A 23,767-nucleotide genomic window follows, 5' to 3' on the forward strand; every position below is an offset into this window, starting at 1 on the left:
CTTGAAAGCAGAACCTTTGAAAGAGTCAGGTAGTGCAAACTTCTGCATCTCTACTCAGAATTCAGAGAGACTTACTCCCAGGTGTGTGTGTGTGATTGCCACCTGAGATGGTCATTGGCTGAATCTCCCCCTTCCCCCATGAAACACACCCTTCCTTCTCGGACTGTACTTTTTTCAGGTTGATGTGGCCTCCTCTATGTGTTAGACATATTCCCCCTTCACCCAAGGGGCCTGCTTGAAAGGGAAAGAAGTACTGAAGAAGAGTTTCTGTAAAACAGAAGATCCACTTGGTGCTTTGTGTTCCTGCAGTATTTATTAAACTACAGCTATACTATTAAATACCATTTTTCTTCTAGTTTTAGGCATGGATATTTTTAAAAAATCTTCCATAAAGTTATATTGGGAGGATAGGAGTGAGTTTATGCTATGTTCAGCTATCTATGTTTATTCACCTGGCTTTGAGAGCAGACATCCATGGGTTTTATTTTTAAACGTTTGCCTTATCTGGACAGGAACATGTGTATATGGATTTATGACACTGGCATTTGCTTTCTCACTTCCCTTTTGCCTCAGAGTTAAGGGTTCTAATTGTACAAAATAATCTGTGAAAGGCTGAGACAAATCTATCTCAAATTCCATGGTACTAAACTATTGAATCTAATTTTTTTTTAACAAGCAACCACAACGGAAGACAGAACAGAAAGTAACCGCGTGGCAGGACCCTCAGAGCGAAATACTCCTCCAAACTATGGTAGAAGAATTTAAGATAAACAGTTAATGACTCGTGTGAAATACAGATAAGAGAAACAAATCCAAATGGATCATGTAAATGTATTTGTATAGCCTGTTCTCCTGTGATGGTTTTCTTACTTGGAGATAATGATGGCATTTACACATAGTAATAAGTCAAAACCCTTGACTAAATAAAGCATACTGTGCATGAGTTGTGTACATGCACACAGCCTGAATACTCCCATTTAGCTCCTCCCTTCATGCAGTAGGGTAAACAAACCAGGATGGAATCTAGACACATATAAGAAACAATGTGAAAATCCTTTTTTAAAAAACGTTTTGAAAAATATATTGACTTTGCCATAGCTCACCATCACCATCTAGTGTAAGGTATAATGCACTTCACAAGACACTTTATTTGCAGCTGTATAGCTGAATCCTGGAATGGGATAGCTTAGTGTTACAACTGAACCCAGGATCGTGGTTTATTTCTCCCTAACAAGCTAAGATTTGTTAGCCAAGGCTGGCTAGTGATATTTGCTTTTTATAAGGAAATAATCCACAATCTCATATTAAAACATAACTCTGATCTAATTGTTTTGTGTTGTTGTTGTTTTGTGCCTGCTTGTGTGAAGGGAGGCACAAAACAGGATTCAGGATGTTATTTATTAAGCCAAAGTCCTTGATTTATTATGTGCGAATGCAGCCAAAGTCTATAGAGAAAAGCATGTGCATGGTCACAACTGAAGTGCACTTGTTGCAACTCCACGAGTTTCAAGAAAATAGTGGGTGTTGAAATAAATTTTTGCAGCTCTGCTCTTCCTATGGAATATTCTACTGAGATAACCTTGTTGTCCTTTATTGACTCCTGTACCATTTATGGGCACTCTTATAATGCTGCCGCTAGCAAACAGGAGGACAGGTGCTGAAAAAGTACATGCTGATGCATGGACTTCCTGCACAGTTCCATAATGTTATTTTCCTTTAATACATCGTGAATAGCTTTCTTGGCTTCCAGACTTTGACTGGAATACTGCATATCAGTGTGTTCTTGATTTTAGATTTCCTTGTTAAAAAGCAAAACACTATAACAAAACACTAAAAACAAAAAGTAAACACTATCCAACAGCATTTCTGTGACATAGCATTCCACTATCTAATAATATTTACTACAACTAGGCAAGTAGTACTCTGACATTTGCACAGGTTTACTATTCCAATAGTCTTCATGTTACTAATAGAGAACTTCAGGGTGCAAGTTAGCACCAAAGCACTCTTTAACACTTGCTGGCAACTATCTCCTCAGTTGAAAACATCTGACTTTCAGCCACATTTGTGTTGCTCCTGCCACTGTAGTCAATAGGTCCAGCTCCAAGGTCCTTCTGGCAGTTCCCTCACTGTGAGAAGTGAAGTTACAGGGAACCAGGCAGAGGGCCCATCAGATGTCAAGGAAATAAGCAACTATCTTACTTTTAAAAGACATCTGAAGGCAGCCCTGTTTAGGGAAGTTTTTGATGTTTAATGCTGTATTGTGTTTTTAACATTCGGTTGGGAGCCACCCAGAGTGGCTGGGGAAACCCAGCCAGATTGGCAGGGTATAAATAATACATTATTATTATTATTATTATTATTATTATTATTATTATTATTATTGCATAAATGGACTTTTAAAAGTTTGTTTTGCAAGTACCCAGAGCCGGTTAGGTTGCCCATTGGTGTATGCCTATGTTTTTTCATCACACAATTTTTAACCTGTTCATGTATAAGAAACTTCCATCATTAGATCCCTTAGATCTATCCAATTACCGCCCGGTCTCGAATCTTCCATTCCTGGGTAAGGTGATTGAGAGAGCGGTTGCTGAACAGCTTGGTAGGTTTCTGGATGAAACATCTGCTCTGGATCCATTCCAGTCCGGCTTCCGCGCTGGTCATGGGACCGAGACGGCTCTGGTCGCCCTAACAGATGATCTCCGCAGGCAGCTGGATCGAGGCGGGTCGGGGCTGCTGATTCTTCTAGATCTGTCAGCAGCCTTCGACATGGTCGATCACGAACTCCTGGACCACCGCCTTGCCGACGTGGGGATCCAGGGCACAGTTCTTCAATGGCTGCGCTCGTTTCTCTCTGGTCGGGGACAGAGGGTGGCGCTTGGGGGGGAATTGTCATCGCGCCACTCCTTGGTGTGTGGAGTGCCTCAGGGTGCGATTCTCTCCCCGATGCTTTTTAACATCTTTATGCGCCCCCTCGCCCAGCTTGTCCGGAGTTTTGGGCTGGGTTGCCATCAGTATGCTGATGACACCCAACTCTATCTGTTGATGGATGGCCATCCTGACTCGGCCCCAGACACACTGGCGAGATGTCTGGAAGCTGTGGCTGGATGGTTACGTGGGAGCCGGTTGAAGTTAAATCCTTCGAAGACAGAGGTCCTCTGGCTGGGGCGGGACGATATGGGATTGAGGGGGCAACTCCCATCTCTTGCGGGGGTGCAATTAGTGCCAGCACCGTCCGTTAAGAGTTTGGGTGTAATCTTCGATACCTCCCTCTCTATGGAGGCGCAGATTACAGCTATAACAAAGGCGGCATTTTTTCATCTCCGCCAAGCTAAGCAGTTGGCCCCTTATCTCTCTCGCCCTGACCTAGCCACTGTGATCCATGCGACGGTCACCTCCAGACTGGATTATTGTAACTCGCTCTACGTGGGGCTGCCCTTGAGACTGACCCAGAAACTCCAGCGGGTGCAGAATGCCGCGGCGAGACTCCTTATGGGGTCTTCGCTGCGAGATCACATTCATCCAGTACTATACCAGCTGCACTGGCTCCCGGTGGAGTACAGGATCAGGTTTAAGGTGCTGGTTATAACCTTTAAAGCCCTATACGGCCTAGGACCCTCGTACCTACGGGACCGCCTCTCCTGGTATGCCCCACAGAGAAACCTACGGTCTGCAAATAATAACACCCTCAAGGTCCCAGGCCTCAGAGAGGTTAGGCTGGCCTCAACTAGAGCCAGGGCCTTCTCAGCTGCGGCTCCAATCTGGTGGAACGCTCTGTCACAAGAGACTAGGGCCCTGCGGGACCTGACATCTTTCCGCAGGGCCTGCAAGACAGAGTTGTTCCACCAGGCCTTTGGCCAGGGCACAGCCTGACTCCCTCCTCTGGCAACCTGCACAGAATCTTGCTTAATCAGTTGCCATTAATTTGATTTCAATTGATTTTTATAATGAAATATTTTTAGAATGTGCAATTATCTGATTGTTTGATTGTTTTGATTGTTGTTAGCCGCCCTGAGCCCGGCTTCGGCTGGGGAGGGCGGGATACAAATAAAATTTATTATTATTATTATTATTATGTTTGCTCTGGCTGGCACAGGCTCCCCACTGTTTCAGACTTTCAGAGGAATCCTCTCGCATTTTGTCTTACTGTGAACTTTGAACTGAAATACCAGTAAGTCTCATATCTTACAACTCATACACGAATGGTATGTCTCTATAACTCCCTTTTTACAGTTGGTGGAATGAGGTGTAGAGAAAACTGCCTGATGGCTTAGCAGAAAGGTCTGTTCTGGTTGAAAACCCTTCAATACGAAAATTAAAGCATCCCTTCTCAAACGGAAATAATTTACTCGGTGTTCCATTCAGAACCGAAGCTGCCCCTGTTTGATCTCTTACCCTTCTCACCTGTGTCCCACATTAATGTGAGGGGCAAGTTGGCATCCCTGCTCCAAGCTGTTTTTCTGAGCCTTAGAGCAGAGCTTAGAGTTTAAGCAGCCATCTTCTTTCTTTTGTGGCCATGCCCCCCAATAATAACCCAGTCTGAAAGGAATGTTCACTTACACCCCCACCCCCAAAAAATCCCCCACACCTAACCTAGCACTTCTCTATTGCTTCCACAAGGTTCTTTTCATTATGCGTTCAGAGCTGTATCTTTGATGTTTTTGTGGCACCCAGCAGCCATCTCACCTGTTTTCTCGGTCCTTTGAAAGTAATGGCACATAACAGATGGTAAATAGAGCTGAATTTACAGAGATCACACAGCATCACCAGCAAATCCTTCTGCCCACTGGTAATTTCCATCTCCTACCCTCCAACATTTCTCCAATGAAAATAGGGACGTCCCATTCCATAATGATAATTTTACTATTTATACCCCACACATCTTACTGAGTTGCCCCAGGCACTCTGAGCAGCTTCCAACATAAATAAAAACACAATAAAACATTAAACATTAAAAAACTTCCCTATACAAGATTGCCTCCAGATGACTCAGGGATCAGATAACTCCATACTCTCCAACATTTCTTCAGTTAAAATAGGGACATCCTACCATACCCTCCAACATTTCTCCAGTGAAAATAGGGATATCCTAAGGAAAATCAAACCATCGATTTCCCTGGAAAATAGGGACACTCAGAGGATCTGCAGTCGGTGTGCTCTGCAGAGGAAACTGGAACGTGCTTTACAAGTTATATAGCTTCAGAGAGGTCAGAAAGACTAGAACAGCCTTCCCCACCTGGTGCCTTCCAGCTAAAGCACACATCAGACCTTGCCAATGTGGCCAATAATCAGGAATGATAGGAGTTGTAGTCCAAATTATCTTGAGGCCACCAGTCTGGGAAAGCCTGAACTAGAATATTAAAAAGAGAGAGAAAGAGATTTCTTAGATCTGTCTGACCAAATTAATCAGCTGAGCAGAGCTCAACTTTCAGAGTAACTGGAATGGCTGCATCTGTTAATTATGGGAGTATGAAAAAGGAGGATGCCATACTTAACTACATGTATGATGACCACAGCTAGCAATGGGTTGTTTTGCTTTATATGTTGAGCTTCTACTAAAGCACTAAATGCTTCTGTGTCTTATGTGACACAGGTAGGTAGGGCTTTGCTTTCAGTCAGGTTCAGGGGCGCCGACTTATAAAAAATATTGGGAGGGCCCATACCGACTTATAAAAAATATTGGGGGGGCCCAAGACCTCCAAACCACTGCTGCTGGGGGAACGAAAGGGGCGAGCCCCGGGCTGCCCCGACCTTAAGTGAACCTGTGAGGGCCCGCCCTTTGCGGCAGCCGATTGGCTGCCGCCGTGGGCGGTGAATATTAATGATGTATCATTTTTGTGCTTCATGCTGTGGCCACAGACATGTGATCTGATGGTGAATTTGGGGTGACCCAATGCAAAGATCCTGAGAATCCCTGTGGATGCCTGCTTTGTAACCACGTTTTTGCACCATTGCAGTCCCAGGCAACAGTGGGTGTGTGATTTTGGGGGGGCAGGCTGTAGCCATGGACATGCTATGTGCTCTGATGGTGAATTTGGGGTGACCCAATGCAAAGATCCTGAGGATCCCTGTGGATCCATGTTTTGTAACCACGTTTTTGCACCATTGCAGCCCCAGGCAACAGTGGGTGTGTGATTTTGGGGGGGCAGGCTGTAGCCATGGACATGCTATGTGCTCTGATGGTGAATTTGGGGTGACCCAATGCAAAGATCCTGAGGATCCATGTGGATCCATGCTTTTAAACCACATTTTAAGTGGGGAGGGAAGGAAAAACACAGAACGGACAAGGAGCACGAGAGGGGTGTGCAGAGAAGCAGCTGGCTAAGAATGCAGGGGAGGGGTATAACGGCAGGGAGGAAAGGAAGGCAAAAGTTTTCCCTCACCTACCCACCCAAGCCAGCCAGAGCCTCTCCTTGCTTGGAGGGGAGGGGCTTTCCCTGCTCTTTGTTCCGTTTGAGCAAACACAGCAAGGAAACAGAGGAGGGTGGGCAGTAAGACCCTGAGGCAGAATGCAGGAAAGCAGCCGCTTCCTCTTTTTGAGGGAAAAATACGGTAATAATTTTTTTAAATTATTGGGGGGGCAGAGCCCCCCCAAACGAATTTTTGAGGGGGCTCGGGCCCCCTCAGGCCCCATGGAGTCGGCGCCTATGGTCAGGTTCTAAACTGTTAATAATACACACACACACACACACTCCCAAGAGTAAATCCCTTCCTCTTAGGATCAGTAATCTATGTCATTAGGTAGAGTAGTTTGAGAAACTTATTTTCTAGTACTGTAAGAGTTTTGGGGATGATAGCCGTAATGTTCTAAAGATGTTAGAGCAGAACAGGAACTTGTAATACAAATGAACATTCTGATCAATGTGGATTTTGCATTTGCCTCACAAAGTCATTGAAGGAAGAGCTGCTTTGAACCTCCTGTTTAGTAAAATGTCATTTGAGCTATTTGTTTAGCTGATGTGTTTCTGTGGTGGCACCTGCTCTATGTAGCAAATTGGGCTTAGAATGGGTGGCCTGTTCTTTGTGCGGGTGACTGGCTTGCGCTGCATTGCAGCAAGGGAAATTAACTAGGCGGCCTTTTGTTTCCTCCCAGGTCTATCTATAATTGTGTGTTTCTGGCATGTATCTCCTTGTTTCATCCTGTTCCCCTCAATGTACCCGTGACTATATTAAATAATTTGTTAGGAGAATAGCTAAGTATCATATCTGCTAGTGTTAGGGGTGTTCAATTAAGATCCCAATCTAGAGTGTGAGATAAAGCATCTCATATGAACTCATCACAGAGACAAGGATTTGCCGTAGGCTTGTTTCAAATTATACACATATGCACAAAGACATAAAGCAGGATGGCTGTGGCCCATAACTATATAAGTTGGGACCATCATTCCCATGAAGGCTGGAACAAGTCTTCCTCCATTGTCTCTGATGAAGCACTACTGTTGGCTGGCAAGCAAGCCATGAAGGAGCCAGGCCCTGTTGCCAGGGACAACACAAGGACTCCATGTGGTTGTGGTACTGGATGAGGAGAATTACCAGCACCTGACTATAGCCAGTCTGTTTCAGTGGGACACCTCCATTTCTAGGTGAGACTCCAAAATAAAAAATGAAATCAGTGTCTTCTATTATTCCCACACACTTTTTTTAAATTCATAAAGCCCAAGTGCCTATGTGTATTTTAGCATCTATGAATTGTTAAGTGTCAGAAAGGAATGTCAAATAACAGATATCTTTAAGTTTAAAAATGCACTTACTCAATACCTTAAATCATAAATTCCTTAAGTTATCCCTTGTACCCTTTAAGCATCCTGCTGCACTCGTGATCCCATTTTGCTGACTGAGGCAAAACAGGAAGGTGCTGCTCTGTGTGAACAACACAGGCCCCCCGCCGCTGCCATTGCTGCCACCACGGAAGTCTCGATTACTGGGATCGTGCAGCTGTGGCTTCCAGGTTCCAGCTAGAGCCCTGCAAGAACATGCCAGAACCTGGAAGGCACTGCAGCCAGTTCTTGCTTCTCCAGTGGCGGGGGAGGGGCACCCACAAGGGCTCCTCTTGGATTCTGTTGCCTGAGGCAACTGCCTCAGTCTGCCTCATGGACAGGCCGGCCCTACAAAAGGGTCGCTCTTCTTTCTGAATGATTTAAGCATGGCAAAGATGATTATGATCTTGAAAAAACAGCCCTGGTCCAGGGGGACTGTTAGATGGGAAGAGATAGATGAGCAAGTAGATGGAGCTTGGAACATCACTTCTGAGTGGGCTGGGGGTCAGAAGTAGCTTGGCGCAATTGCACCAGAGGTCCACTTGCCTCTGCCCACAACATGCTTCTCTTCTCCAGCTACATGAATTATACAAATGATTAAAAAAAATTTTTTTAACTGAATAAGTCTTTTTTTATTATTTCATGTGCTCCTTTGTGGGGGGGAGGGGCCCTTTTTGAGGAACTGTGCCAGACCTCCTGGTCACTTGGAAGGAGTAGAGATGGGCAACAGCGGTCCACTTGTGACTAAGGTTTTAAAATGTTTCTATTTTAAAAACAAGCTGACATTTTTTAATGGAAGAAGTAAAAAGCCACAAATGTAAAAGCATATGTGCCCATCAGTGCTGGTCCCATCATGGCTACTGCCTTGCCTTACTTGAAAGAGGAGATGGATGTCGAATGCAGAAGCCAAACAGGTGCAGACAGAGTTTAATTGCAAAGCAAAATTCCCAGTGCATTTTGAATGTGGTAGTTCTTCCATGGGGAGAAAAAAATTAAAAGATGGAAACAGAATTTTTAGTCTAGTTATAGGTTTCATTAAAGTTGATCATCTGGTTCGGTAATGGAGCAAGTACAAGAACAGCATTCTGTTCAGGTTTGCTGTTCACAGAAAAAGATGCTTCTTCCAGGCTTGGCCAAAAGAGAAGGCTGAAAAAGTGAGGTCATCAGAGGGAGAAAGGCAAGCAGACGTTGAGCATTATGCCAGGGCTGACAGTGGCATAAAATAGTTGTGATCCTATGCTCATCCAATAGGACACTGAAAAAGCAGATTGGGGAAACTGCTGAAACACTGGTGCAAGCAGCATGACAGCATAATTGTTCTGTCCCCAGTAACCATGCTGACAAGGCAGCCAACAAACACCATAGTCTAACCATGACAACCCCTGAGATTCCACAGCTAGCTGGAGGGCAATCAACACAGTTATGACAGCTCTGATCAAAGTTCACTCCTGCATCACCACAGTTTTCCTCACAGACAGCCGTCAAGATAGGATGTTGCTCAACATTAGCCATGTGAACACTTGAGTCTTTCATGTTATCCAACAAGGTATTGCCAACACTTGCACCAAAATGTTGTATATCTGAGCCCTGAAATATCATTTGGCTTCCTGGGCCAGGAAGATTACGGGCTGTTATGAGAGTTACCTGATTGAAATTGCCTACAGTTTCTCCCTTTGACCAGTAGCCTCTGTAGCTCAATCGGTAGGGAGCCAGTGCCAGTTCTACAGGGCTCCCAGATCAAGCTCAACGGCCTCTAACCATTAGGCTCTTTGGCCCAATCTGGGTCTGAATATGTTACATTTCAACTAAATATTGTTGCTATATGGAATCCTGAAGGTACTGCTTTTTCCTACATGTTCTAAGACCGTGGCAAGTATGCAGCCATTATACCTTCTGCCATGTTCCTGTACCAGTCTGCTTGCTCTCCGTCCTGTCTCGTGGCTGCAACAAGCAGAACTGTAGTTTCCCCCCTTGCGGTGGGTGAGGAGAAAAGTGAGCAAAGGAGAATGGGTAGTGGCTGCATATTCTACTGGCTTGGAACTTTTAAAAGGAAGACTTGGAAAAGGCATGATAACTGGCTTGCAATCTGACAATTCTCAGTTAAAAAACTGTCCACCATATTTAAGATTGTGTAAGAAATTAAATTAAAGCATCTTGTGGCTAAATTCCAGAAGCACTGTGTATCCCATGCTACATTTAAAACAGGTACTCCCGCTACTCATTAGTAAGATCCTGTTGTTTTGTGGCTTAAGTATGGTACCACTAGTTTTATTTGTGCAAACCAAGCTTTTTTGTAGGAGGGGATATATATACCAATGGCTCCCCTCGGTGCTTATCCAATGCATTTTGCTAGTTGGGCTGGAACAAGAAATTGTGGCACACCTGCCCCCATATTTGGGAGGATCCTGATCGTCTCCCAGAACAAAAAGTTATTTTTTCCAGAATTATACTCCTTTTCTCTTTCACTTTCCTGTAAGCAAGATCCGTTTTCTGATCACTAAATTTTCTGATCACATACAGTACAGCGCAGTCCATTGCAAAGGGGTTTTGGATTGTTCTGCCATTCATCAAAAGCTGCGAAAAGGAATTATAAATTTGGCCTCAGTTAACTTATGTTATGTGCCCATTTCTCAATTCCAAGAGTGCATAGTTTATTGAACTCAGGCGAGTTACCCACTTCAGTGATTTTATGATTAATTAAATGTACAACTTTGCTTTTATTTTAATGAACCTTGTTGTATTCACAATCCAGATGCGTGAAATGAAAATTTTGTTCTGCAGAATTTAAACGAACATTTCACACTTGCTTAAGATCATCATCTGGTATACTATTGAGAAATGCTGTATAGGTTTATAGGGAAGTTTTTAATGTTTGGTGTTTTACTGTAGTTTTATTATTTGTTGGAAGCTGTCCCATTTAAATGACTTAAGCTGTGGATTTAAGACTGTGTGGAGATAATTTTCTAACTAAAGCATGTTTCAAGAAGATCGTGGAAAGCATAAGAGCTTTGGAATGACGCAGCAAAAAATACCGTCGCCATTTTGGCAAGTTCTGTCAGAATACTTAAGTCTGGGAGGAGGAACAGAGCTGTTTTTATATTGTGGGTGAGCCTCCTCAGAGGGACTAAAGAGCGACAGATTTGCGAGATTAATGATGGAAAGACTGCTGTTATTTATGAAAGTGATGATATATGGAAACCATCTTGATATGATGATTGGACGAATGGAAAAATTCACACAGGATTATAAATTGGTGTTTACCTGCTTAAGGAGATTATCAGAAGAGATCATAAAGAAAAAAAGAAAAATATACAAACAAGATGAGATGTGGAAACAGCAAGATAAGACTGGATAGAACTATGAACATTATTTGGACAGATTTGTGGATATTAACACAGCAGCAAGAAGATGATTGAAATCCCCCCCTCTTCGGAACTTGAAATATGGGTCCCCCCAACAAAAATTTAAAATTCGGCTTTGTAATTCGGAATTTATGTGATGTGATTTGATTGGTCGGTTTATAAAAATTATTTTTTTTAAAAAAAAGGAAGCTGTCCAGAGTGACTGTGGCAACCCACTCAGGTGGACAGCATATAAATAGGCATTCAAGGCCTTGTACTACTGTGAGGTTGCCTGTGTAGCAGTAGTTTTTTTGGGAAAAGTTCTGACAAAGACTTTAAGGTTTTATTAGGCAGGGCCTAAATCAGATGAGTTCAGTCTGATTGGCCTGGGGGACAGCAGTCTCTGATTGGCTGAAGGTTCCAGTCAGTTTTAAATTAGCTGTACCCTGAGGAGTTGGAAGAGAAAAAAATTGATGACAGAGGTATGAGGAAAAGCCGAGAGAAAAAGTATAAAGCTTAGGTCAGGATATTAATTCAAATCAGTTTGGATATAAAGCACAGCCTTTCTTTAAAATTCACACTTGTCCAAAATTTAACACGTATTCAAAAAGTCACAAGTTGCTGCAAAATGTGGAGATCTGGATTTAAGACTGAAAATAAGAGAAGCAAAATTAACAAATCCTTCCATCCCTACTAGTGACTAAGTTGATCTGCAAAAGCTACCCTGTATAAAGATCTTACTAGAGGGAGATTGCACAAGTGTGAACTGAATTGTCCAAGCCACCAAAAGAAGAACTAGAGAAACTTTGGGGCATAGAAGCAGATTGCCCATGGCAGCTGGACTGGATGGTGGGATTAACAGGCAGCAGCAGAGGTATATCTAAACCTGTGTTTATGCAAGTAAGGCTGCAAAAGTGGGTATCCCTGGCATGCATATATATATATATGATGAAAAGACAAGAAACACACACATAACTGGTATCCTCCATATTGCTGGAGTTGTTGTTGAAAATACACAGATTTCCTGTGTCGGTGGTCCAGACTGGTTCCTTCTTGAGTTATTGACAGAAAAATAACCCATTGTCCCACAGCAACAATGAAATCTAAAGTCCTGGAACATCTCTAAGAGTAAGATACTTACAACCGTAGAATTATAGGGTTGGAAGAGACCACAAAGATCATCAAGTCCAGCCCTCTGCAATGCAGGAATCTTTTGCCCACTGTGGAGCTTGAACCCATGACCCTGTGATTAACACTCTCATGCTCTGCCAGCTGAGCCTATTATTATGCTTGCTTTGTTAGTTGATATTATTAGAATTTGTATTGTGATGCTTTCATTTGTTGGGTTTTAGTACTGTATTTATTTTATTGCATTTTATGATTTCTCTTAAATGGTTGGTTTACTTATTTGTTGTGCAGAGAACATATGTTATAGAGTGACTCACAAGTAAATACCATACAAAAATTGAACAGTTAGACTGAATGTTGTATATGGCACCTAGAACAAAATTCTTCTCCAAATGCAACCTAGCCTTATACACTGAGAAGAACATTTCACTGGACTCAGATGTGATTAGTTTTCAGCTAGGTATGCATAGGATTGGGCTATTGGTCTTTAATATGAAATAGTGGATTCATGAAAAGGTGGATTCACAACAAGCTTGTTTTTAACTCTCAAACTGCTGCTGACAAGTTGTTGCCCTCCAAATGTTTTGGACCATAACATCTATCAGCCCCAGCCATTGCAGCAACAGATTGGTGAAAGCTGCTCTAAAAACTCCCTTTCATCCTGAAACTGTGTGTGCTTTATCAGCAGAAAATGAATAATGAATAAATGGCTGCATTAGTGGAAAAAAATATAATAAAATGAATGAATGAAAATGAATAGGTCATATTGTAGACCAGTATTCAGTACTTATAATCTACTATTGAACATAGGCATAGCACTTAAGAGTATTCAAAAGGACTTTGCATGCATTACATCAGTAATCCTTCCAGCAATAGGTCAGTGTTATTATCCCCCCACTGTAGATGGTCTGCCCAGTGTGATAGTAGTCTACCTAAAGCCATTTACTGGCAGAAATGAGATTTGGCTAGGAACCTCTTTGATCCACTATACTACATAACATGATGAATAACCATTCACTGGGGAGTCTCAAAGGGTGCTCCTATACTAGAATGCTTCATGCTCCAGAATAGTTATTTAAAGCGTGACAATGGGATGCATCTTTTTTTCAAAATAATTATTCCAGCACTGGACATCCATGTAACACAGGGTTCTTCCTGACTCTCAAATGCTTTCCAATTTGGCATGCAGAAATATTTGACACAGTTCACTGTGCAAAAACTAGGAAGCAACTTACACTGAAACAGTGCAAGGTGCTTTTAGTCAGCTACTGTAGTTTATGGTAGGGATATGTGGGGATAGGATGGGATACTAACAAATATTAGAATATTTTTAACCCACCCATGTCCCTTGGGTAGATAGAGCGAGTTATAAAGCAATAAATAAAGGAATAAAAGAATGAATGATTGTGACACTAACCTTAGTATAAGTATTTGCATTTTCAGCCTACAATCTTATGCCCACTTACCAGGTAGTAAGCACCATAGGTCTCAATCGAATTACTACTTAATGGACATGAAAGGTATCTCAAAGGTCATCAGATCCATTTTGCTGTTCTGGGAGAATCCCCTAGATAAATCAGTTGAGAGGTAAACTTACTTTGCCCCCCTAACATTCAATAAATATACTGGGGCTGATGGAAGTCTAACAGGTTCCCAGCCTGGTTGTACACAGTGTAGATACACAGTGGAATTGCAGAGGCACTTCCCTCATTAGTTCCAGTGAGCCCTGAAGCACAGAGACAGCATATTTTAGAGACTAAGTATGTCCTTTCTAATTTTGCCACACATTTGCATTCATTGCAAGATTTGTCCCTTATCTGTGTGGTGCTGGAGCTCTTTTGCTATCTATCTGAATGGCTAAAACAGAGGTGAAGAATCTGTAGCCTCCAGATATTGCTGGACCAGCTTCCATCATCCTTGGTCATTGGTCACAGTGGTTAGGGCTGGTGGGAGATGACATGACTACTGAATAACCTAAATAAATCTGGATGGTATGCCTAGAAATAGACCAGCTGAGTTTGGGTTCTTTACCGTTTTGTAAGAAAAACTGCAACATAACACAAGTAAAATGCAGTGCATGAGCAAATTTATAACCCATTTCCAATGACATAAGCATGAACCACCCTCTTCTTACAAGGAAGAGAGCGCAAAACCAACAAACCACAAGTTTTTTTTATTGCTGGTGAATTCAAACAGGCAACTTTAATCTACTGAGGAGGATACACATACAAGCAAATATTTAACTGAGAGTTCTGTGGGTGTTTTATTTGCCAGTGCTTTACCTGCTGCACAGCTTCTAGGCTACAGTTCTCAGCAATGAGGCCACCATTGCTGTGTAGTTCAAGCAACCCAACTGTAAAACAACATCAGTAGTTTTCACTAGAATTGAAGGACAAAATAAATGTAAATAAAGCAAAAGAGATAAAACACTTGACTGCAACCAAGTTGCTTTTCTCAAAAAGAGAGTAATGAGATCTGCAGGGCCTGACACATACAGTAACTTTGAGATGTTGTAGAATAGTATCAAGGAAAGCTCATATGGTCTGTGGGTTGTAGTCTGGTGAATGATGCATGAGGAAATATGAACTTATGCCCAGCTCAGTTCCTGGTGTGCAAACTGCGAATAAAGTGCACTTGTGTGTGAAAATTATAGCCCCTTGGGGACACATCTACACAGTACGAACCAAATAAAATAGCATAAAATAAGCTCAAGGAGGTGTAGTTCTGATGCCTCATGGGAAAATGTAGCTCAAGTGAAAGGGGTTCATAGGCAAGAGGCTAGAAGCCATTTTTCAGTGTAAGCAAATAACAATTTGTGAGGCGTGAAATAACTTTGTTATTTAGGATGGGATTATAGACCCTCTAAGGAGCATGGGATTGTGCTACTGGCCAATTCAGGGGATAGATATTGCTACCACAACCTTACATATTCTAAATAGATCCATGATGTTGCCTTTTTAAAATAAAAAAAGCCTTCCATTATAGTGTTTTTGTAATGTTAGTAAAGGAACCAGTGTTGCAGCGGATGTTAGCAGTCAGTGGCTACTAGTGAAAGCAAGGGTATTCCACTAGTCCAGCCTTATCTAATGCTTTGAACTGTGGTTACCAGAAGATTCAAGTGTAGCCCATCTCCTATTTGCACCATTCCCTCCATCACAGAATACTTGGAGGAAAATATATTTTAGTTTGTTAAAAACTTTTTCATGAAAAGCAAGGCGCAGCATCTTTCCGATTCGCTGTTTCTCTTTTGTGGTTTAGGACAGCAGGTTAGAAAAGTGGAATGCTAAGAATAATGCTTATTTTCATGGCAAATCCAATTATGAATTAAGGCTGGAATTTGATATCCCCTTCCCAGGGAATAAACCCCATTAAACTCAACTGGGCTTAATTCTGAGGAGACATGCATAGGATTGCACTGTAAAAAAGGATTAAGATTGTGATTCCATAGCCAATAAATGGCTCCTCCATTTTTTCCCCCCACTCAGCTGACCATTATTGCAGCATGTTGTTGCATGGCACTGCCTCAGACAGGAAACACAATTTAATTCAATATAAAATGGATGAATGATAAACGGGAACGCTAATCTCTCTGTGTGTTTGCTGAGTATTTCAGGAGACACGTGTCTAAAACAGGGCAGACCTGAATAAGCTTCTGCTTTCAGTGCTCCAGCAGATCCATTGCCCGCAATGGATTCACACCTGAGCGAAAATTAGGAAGAACAAACTAATTACACTTCGAAAATACAAGACAAGATGCTGTCACAGTTATTCTTATTCATAAAACAATGCAGATCCCATCCTGGGTGGTAGAATGAAATTCAACAGAACAAACAACAGCTGTGTTAACTGACTGCCAGATGGAGAAAACAGTCAATGGTCAGTCAAACAATAATGCAGGCCTCATCTAAACAAACCACAGAAGATGAGACTGCAGCCACATAAAGAAACTCACATCCCAAGCTCAACTCATTGCTAGTGCAATTCAATTCCGTTCAGTGCAAATGATACCTGGTTCTTTCTTTATTTTTACCCAGGATGTCTAGTAACAGCATACCCTCCTCTTAAGGCTATTGGATGCTTTGTTAATTTAAGCTGTCCTTGGGTCTTTCATACTTTCTGCAGGCTCTGAAACAGCCTTCTCCAACTCCGGGTCCCTCAGATGTTGAACTACAACCCCCATAACCTCTGACCACTGGACATGTGGGCTGGAGATGATGGAGGTTGTGGTTCAGCAATCTCTGGGGAGCCAACCTTAGGGAAGGTGGTTCGAGAATGCCTGCTGTCCTACCTACACTGGTCACAATCCATTTGGAAGATCCTGGAGAATGGCTTTTCAGCACTCCCCACCATAAAGCAGTGGGATATCACCTCCAGCGACTCATAGCTTTCTGAAGAGAGATTACTGCACCCCTAATACTGCTGTTAAGTACATAGAGAAGAACATCAGGCAGAGCTTCCTGAAGATCTGTAGAAGCGGATGAGCACTGCACAGTGTCTTGCACAATTCTAATTCCCGATAAATCCAGGAGACACACGGAGACTTCAATACCTGGGCCAATGGTCCACAATTATTGCCAGTGGTATCATTGGTGACAGAATTCTCAGGGGAGGAAGGCAAAGAGGATCTTGATGATGTGAACAGTTACTATGGGGCGAACTGGAGCTGAAGCAGCCCTTCTGTTCAGTTCTATTACAAAGAACAAGGATAGGAGACAGGGAAGACTTCAGCCATTTCTCTCCCGTTTTGGGCTCCTTGGCCAAAAATGCAACTTGTACAGTAATGATATAATTAATCCAGCAGAAGAGACTTTTATTTTATTTTTTAAAAAGACTATTGGGAGTGGGAGAAGGTCTCTAGCGAGCCTCAGGATGGATGAGTCAAAAAGTAATTTTATAGAAATCCAGGAAGATCTCCAGCACCATATCATCATACACTGTGGTGCATTTAAAAACAAAAAACTTAGGAGGGAGCACACAAGAGGGCAAACCACCTCCCCAGTTGAATGCCACTGTTGGGTTGTCTCAACAGCTAATGAGTTATCCTTGACCCTGAAGCATCTCGGGTCCCATGGGAGGTACTGGTTGCAAGCAAGCACCTGAATATTGCCTAGTGGGATATAAGCCAATCACTAAGTTAAATGGGGCGTCTGTGCCAATCTACTAACTTGTTATTTGTACAAGGTTGATGAGCATTACTCTTATCCCCACCCACCCACCCATATGTAGTAAAATGCAGGTATTATGACTGTTCTCATAATAAGTTACAAGTCAAACTATCTCACCAACAGGTAGCTGACAGTGCTACTTGTTGCTTTTAAAAAAACCAAAAAAGAGAGCAAAAATCCATAGAAAACCTACTGATTCCACTTTTTCATGCATGCCTCCAAACACAGGAGGTTTGTTTATCATACAGGAAGCAGGAGTTTTGTTTTTGAGGCCATCATCAAAAGTCTCCAGTGAAAGGGGCAGGAGAATTCACTTAGTCAAGGTGTAGTTTGAAGTTACTGTTCAGTTAGTTTTCACATGGCCATTGGCCAAGGTTACAGCAGCAGTAGGAGACCCGGGTTCAGCATTCTCATCAAATCGCAAACGCAGGGTGTTCCTGATGACTAACTGTTCCATAATGACTGCTGCACAGAACCACGGAATCGCATACTCCAGGGTTATGAGGCCCATGAAGTTCAAGTCAAACTGTGAATAGTCCCAAGGGCAGGCATCAAACTGGCGCAGGATGAAGCCGGTGGTGAACTCCCAAGTATACGTCCACAGGGTGTAAATCAGGCAGCGCACTAGGATGTTGCACTTGTCCTTCAGGTACAGGTACATCTTTTCTACAATGAGGATGGAAGTTCCATAGATGAAGAGTGCCCATACGCTAGTGACACCTGGGAATTTCCAGTTGAAATTGACCACAAACTCCCAAGCAGCTGTGAACATCACCTCACAGAAGTAACCATGAATAGCATAGAGGTACCAACGGGAGAAAGCAGTCAAGGGTTCTGCAGACGCCATCCTTCCGCACAGTCCCCAGCAGGAACTCTGAAAGACAATTGGGGGTGGAGAGAGGGATTAAAGACTCAGTAAACAAGGGTAACAGCACTAGATCTTGTCACACTGGAGGTTAAAGATATAACAAAATAATATAATGCATAAAGGTACAAAGTACAAAAATGTGAATCAATAATATAACAGATAATGAAAGTGGCATAAATCTTCAAAGTGACCTGCTCAAAACCAGAATAGGAAGTAGAAGTATCTTTTTGTCTGACTAGTGAAGTTTTGAAGAGGAGTGACACACTGCACTGTCTTGCTTTTGCCTAATTTCTTGCAGTATGCTCAGAACCAGATTACAGTGTAATATAGTGTTGACTCATGCGTGGCCAGGAAAGTGTCTTCTTGCAGTTCGATACAGAAGCAAACCTTGGATCTGCACATTCTCCCTCAGCTGTGCCATGCAAATAACTTTAATGAGGACTGAGGGTTTTGTGCATGCACAAGCAGGCCTCACTTTTGTTTCATCTTTGGTACTAGACACCAGGCAGTGGGACCTACTTTCACATAGATGCCTATGTGCAAACGTTCCAGTTCTCATTTAAGTTAGGCTGTGGTATTCCTGTTGCCTACACACTTCAGCTGTACCTGGGAATCAAGACAACTAGAAAGCCTGAAAAGGGGGTGCATATGAAGTTTGTTTAAAATGTGACACACGTTCTACCTCTTCGTAGCAGCAGGTAAGACCAAGCTAAGGCAAGCATAAGAAGAGATAATGCCACACTAATTTTAGCTAAATGATGCAAGGTGCTCTACATCCAAACAGGAAGCTTACAAGAAAGAGTAAGTTGGAGAAGTGACTAAGGTGCAAAACTAATGGAAGCACGAGGAAAGAAAAAGAACAGTATGAGGTACTGTATGAGAGACATGGTAAGTGACACAAAGGCATTTTAAGACGTTCATTTAATAAAAAAGGGAGTGTGACAAAAACAGTTCAGATATAATGTCAAAACCTTGATTTGGTGTTTAATAATAATAATAATTTGTACACCGCCCATCTGGCTGGGTTTCCCCAGCCACTCTGGGCGGCTTCCAACAAAGATTAAAAATACATCAATATGTTACACATTAAAAAACTTCCCTGAACAAGGCTGCCTTCAGATGTCTTCTAAATGTCAGTTAGTTGTTTATCTCTTTGACATCTGATGGGAGGGCGTTCCACAGGGCGGGCGCCACTACTGAAAAGGCCCTCTGCCTGGTTCCCTGTAACTTTGCTTCTCGCAGTGAGGGAACCGCCAGAAGGCCCTCTGACAGATGAGAGTTTTTCTGTATCCGAAAGTGCTCTGGCATCTGGATATTAAAAACCACCTAGGAATTTCAGAACTAGCTGCCCATGCAGTGCTACTTTCCCAAGTGCTTCTGGCCATACTACATTCTCAGTGCACATCTCTTGTGTTCTCCAAAAGTCTTCTTGGGATAGCAATGCTTGGCTATAACTTAGAAAATTGCTAGCTACTGCTCCATCTACCTCAACAAGGAGGCATGTCCAGTTTTATAGTCTGTTCTATCGATTGACTTAATTTGCAGCCCACATTTTTCTCCAAGGAGCTCAAGGTGGCATGCATGGTCCTCAGTTTTAATCCTCACAACCACCCAATGAAGTAAGTTAGGTTGCAAGATAATGACTGACTAAATGTCACCCAGTAAGCTTCATGCTGGGACGCAGGTGGCGCTGTGGGTTAAAGCCTCAGCGCCTAGGACTTGCCGATTGAAAGGTCGGCGGTTCGAATCCCTGCGGCGGGGTGCGTTCCCGCTGCTCGGTCCCAGCGCCTGCCAACCTAGCAGTTCGAAAGCACCTCCGGGTGCAAGTAGATAAATAGGGACCGCTTACCAGCGGGAAGGTAAACGGCGTTTCCGTGTGCGGCTCTGGCTCGCCAGAGCAGCGATGTCACGCTGGCCACGTGACCTGGAAGTGTCTCCGGACAGCGCTGGCCCCTGGCCTCTTAAGTGAGATGGGTGCACAACCCCAGAGTCTGTCAAGACTGGCCCGTACGGGCAGGGGTACCTTTACCTTTACCTTTAAGCTTCATGCCAATTGGGATTTGAACCTCAGTCCTAGTCGGATACTCTCAAATACTATACCACACTGACTTATCCCACCTTTTGGGAGCCAAGTGCAGGACCTGAAAAGTGAACTGGTGGTGATACCAACTGGTGGTCTGTAGCACAAGTACATTTGTGTTCTGCCTGATACATCTAGATGCAGAACTATTTCCATGTTCTACAGAAAAGCATTTTCTTCTGGGAAAGTTACACATTGCTGGAGTTGCTTCTTAGGGAGAACGGAGAATGGTGGGAACAGGGTGATCTGTGCCCCATGACAAACTGAGTTCACATGTTCACACAAACACAACCTATAGAGAATACTTTTATTTCTATCACTTGTATCATAACCTTTTCCTTCCACATGAGAGGAAGCGTCTTTTGTTATAGCTACGAGGCACGTTTAGGTAGAAGGGCAGAGGTCAGGGCCAAATACGTACTTGATATCAAATGGTTCTCCATGTGAGATGAAGCCAGTGCTATGTTGACATTCTGCCTTTTCCTTGGTTTATAATAATATAAAAAAGAAATTCAGCCCCCACACCGAGACATTTTCAGGCCAAAATCCAACCCTAGGCCTCCTAAATATGGTACACTATGAACTGCTCCCTAGTCAGATCTTAATTGGACTTTTTGAGGCCTGTGAGTTGTCACTGATGAAGTCACAACTACTCCATTGACCTGGGAATAAGCTAGGTAACAGCATACTTAAACTCAATGAGGTAGGGTTGTCATTGTCGTTTAAAAAAACCTTTATTCCCAGCTATACTAAAGTATATAGGTTCTCATGCTCTTCTTCTCCGGCACAGTAGATCAGGGGTTTGGATTGCCCTGTGTAACACAGTTAAAAACTAGCCACTGCTGCTTCATTAATGAGGCTCTGTTTTTCGTACAGCATGTGGAGATATGGATAATACAACACAAGCCAAACTGCTAATTTAAATTGCACACATAGATTTGATGAGGAATCTGGATTTCATACAAACAAGCAACGTATGGAGGAATCATAGAATTGTAGAGTTGCAAGGGGTCCCAAGTGTCATCTAGTCCACCCCAGGAATCTCAGCTACAAACTACGTTTTAAAAAATCCTTTACCTATATAATCTTCTACAGCTTGGGGGGTGGGGGTAGTAGACAGTGCTAGCAATGTGTAATGGTTCTAGGGGTTGCTCGTGCGTAAGCAGGTGCCTATCCCCCTGGCTGGGTGCGAACACCTGGCTGGGTTGCCAAAGTGAACCTTTTCTGTCCGGACAGCCACTCACCCGTGGCTGACTCAATCACTGGCAGAATCCGTCAGTGGGCGTTTCTTAAACTTCTTCCAGCAAAGAAGTTCTTTGACGCCTAGTCTCCGCCTACCCTCTCTGCGCGGAAGCCTTCTGCGCAGGGAGGGCGTGGGCAACGGAGGACTCCTACTTTCCCCGCTGGTCCCAGGCAAGGAGTCATGAGACCGCCTCGCCACTTCCCCCAGCTGCCCCCCTTCTCCCCTGGTGCTACGCTGATTCTCTTCCCCAGAAGATGGGCTGCTCCTCCCGATCCCTGGACGCTCTCTGGAATCCCTCTGGCTTTCGCTCTCCCCCTCCAGTACTGATGGCAGTTCCCTGACACAATGAAACAAAAAAGGGGCACCCCAAGAGGGAAGAAACCTTTATGTTTCATACCCACAGCAGCTACAGTGACAGGGCCCCACATATTTTGGCCTGGAGACATTTGTTTCAACTGCAAGACATGGCAATAACAGCTAATCTCAGGCAGCTTTTCTAGTGCTTTGGCAACACCAGTTGCTCAACGCACATGTTGCAGATGCTGTAAATAAAGCACATTAAACAGTCACTAATGCCTAGGAAGGATCCAGAGCAGAGAAGCACTCAGGAAATGTGATGACAAGGAGCTAAGATGCCTTGCATTTGATACTTCTGTCTCCTGGAGAAAACTTGTTAGGTGTGCCAGTTTTGCTCTTAGAAGGAACTGGCTCAACTCCACCCTTAGAAAGAAGAATGACTACAGCAGTCTCTCTGGCGCACATCCCATATCTCAAATGGGGGCAACAACACAGACAGTGTCCATGGCTGTTAAATTTCAAAGCAGCTGTCCTTCACATGCAGTACTAAATCAGCTTTTCAAAAATAAACATACTTTATTAAAATGCTTTTCTTTGAAGGGCTACAGAGAAAAAACAAAGACATGCATTTCCACTGTGCCCTTCTCTCAGTGGGGAATTAGCAAGTATCAAATTTATAATTAGCTTGCGGCACTGCCTACTAAGAGCAGGCAGCACTTATCAGAGGCTTGTTTCTCACTTTCTAGTGGTCAGCGATGGCCTTGGTGGCAAGATGGAAGTCAGTAGCCATTCAAATGCTGAGATCCTATCTCCTTGCTCCGAGGCAACTTCTCTTGCAATTATGGGTTTCCACTCAGCTTGACATTGGTCCTAGGAGAGCAGCTCATCAATGTATAAAAATATGGGTTGTGCACTGGTGTTGTGAGTTGAATTTCTGCCTAGGAGATTTATAAACTTACTTCTATTTATTGAAAGTTGTTTGTCCAAATATATGGACCAGGGCACACAGCACAATTACCTCTTTCTCCAGTTACACTACAGTGAACCTGAGACCATAGGATCTGTTATAAGGATCAATCTATACTCAGTTACTTATCTGCATTGTAAACCACATAAGGCTATGATACAATTAGGGTATAACCACATCCCATTTAAATCACTGCACACTCCAAGAGATTTTAATGGATCTTTATTTAGTACAACAATGTGGTAGGTCCCATACGTAACACCACTGTGATACAATCCATGCACAGGCTCACAACCTGCATTAGCTGAGGAAGACAGAGACGAAGAAAGATGTCAAAAGGCTTTGTGCTCTTTTCTTGCTCTTTTTAGTTTGTGTAGTTCAAGTAGAGAAGCATAGCAAGCTATCTTCCATTTGTTTATTTTTAGGTATTCCCACTGTGTCTATGCTTGCTTCTTTTCCCTTCTAGAGGAATTCACCTTCCTGGGCTGTATTGTTGCTCAGTCCAGTACAGGCTGTGTCTTGTGTCAGGAGATCCCTGACTAGCTCTCAAATCCATCCTGAGCAAGGAGATGGATAGAATAAAAAGGAACGACAAAAGAAGATTAAATGAATCTAATTATCAAATTAAGTCAAAAGAGCAGGGATTTACAGGCTTCTCAGTCATCAGCAGAAAACATCAATTTATATTAGTCAAAGGGTATTTTGCTCTGCTCCTCCCACGCATCTGAGGCCAATTTCACTTGAGGACCATTGAAGAATAAAAAGGTTGAGAAATAGCATGAAGACATAGAGTCATTTTTAAATGAAATAGATTATCTTGACCCATTCCAATCTGGGTTCAAGCCCGGTTCTGGGACAAAATCGGTCTTGGCCATCCTGATGGCTGAGCTTCTTCAGGAGGGAGAGAAAGACAGAGATGGG

The 23,767-nt window shown here is 43.1% G+C and overlaps 1 protein-coding gene and 1 long non-coding RNA gene across 10 annotated transcripts in view; one reads left to right on the forward strand and one right to left on the reverse strand.

Moving 5' to 3' along the window:
- The first annotated feature begins 532 nt into the window (after positions 1-532).
- Positions 533-22,847, forward strand: LOC309364878. Its single transcript, XR_014165901.1, has 2 exons — positions 533-751; positions 22,626-22,847. It is a non-coding gene; the product is annotated as an uncharacterized lncRNA (long non-coding RNA).
- The window catches only part of TMEM229B (transmembrane protein 229B), a 39,058-nt gene continuing 30,994 nt past the window's right edge, over positions 15,704-23,767 (reverse strand). For 4 of the 9 annotated variants that reach the window (XM_081902427.1, XM_081902428.1, XM_081902430.1 and 1 more), the window contains one exon: positions 15,704-18,265. In XM_081902427.1, the coding sequence (XP_081758553.1) occupies positions 17,735-18,265 (531 nt within the window). In that variant the 3' untranslated portion in view covers positions 15,704-17,734. Of the gene's footprint in view, positions 18,266-20,760; positions 20,957-23,051; positions 23,404-23,767 lie in introns of those variants that run through there. The other 5 variants (XR_014165864.1, XR_014165865.1, XR_014165866.1 and 2 more) reach the window with 2 other exon arrangements.

Source organism: Podarcis melisellensis (assembly GCF_964234715.1).
Source record: "Podarcis melisellensis genome assembly, chromosome: 1".
In the NCBI taxonomy this organism is placed as follows: Eukaryota; Metazoa; Chordata; class Lepidosauria; order Squamata; family Lacertidae; genus Podarcis; species Podarcis melisellensis.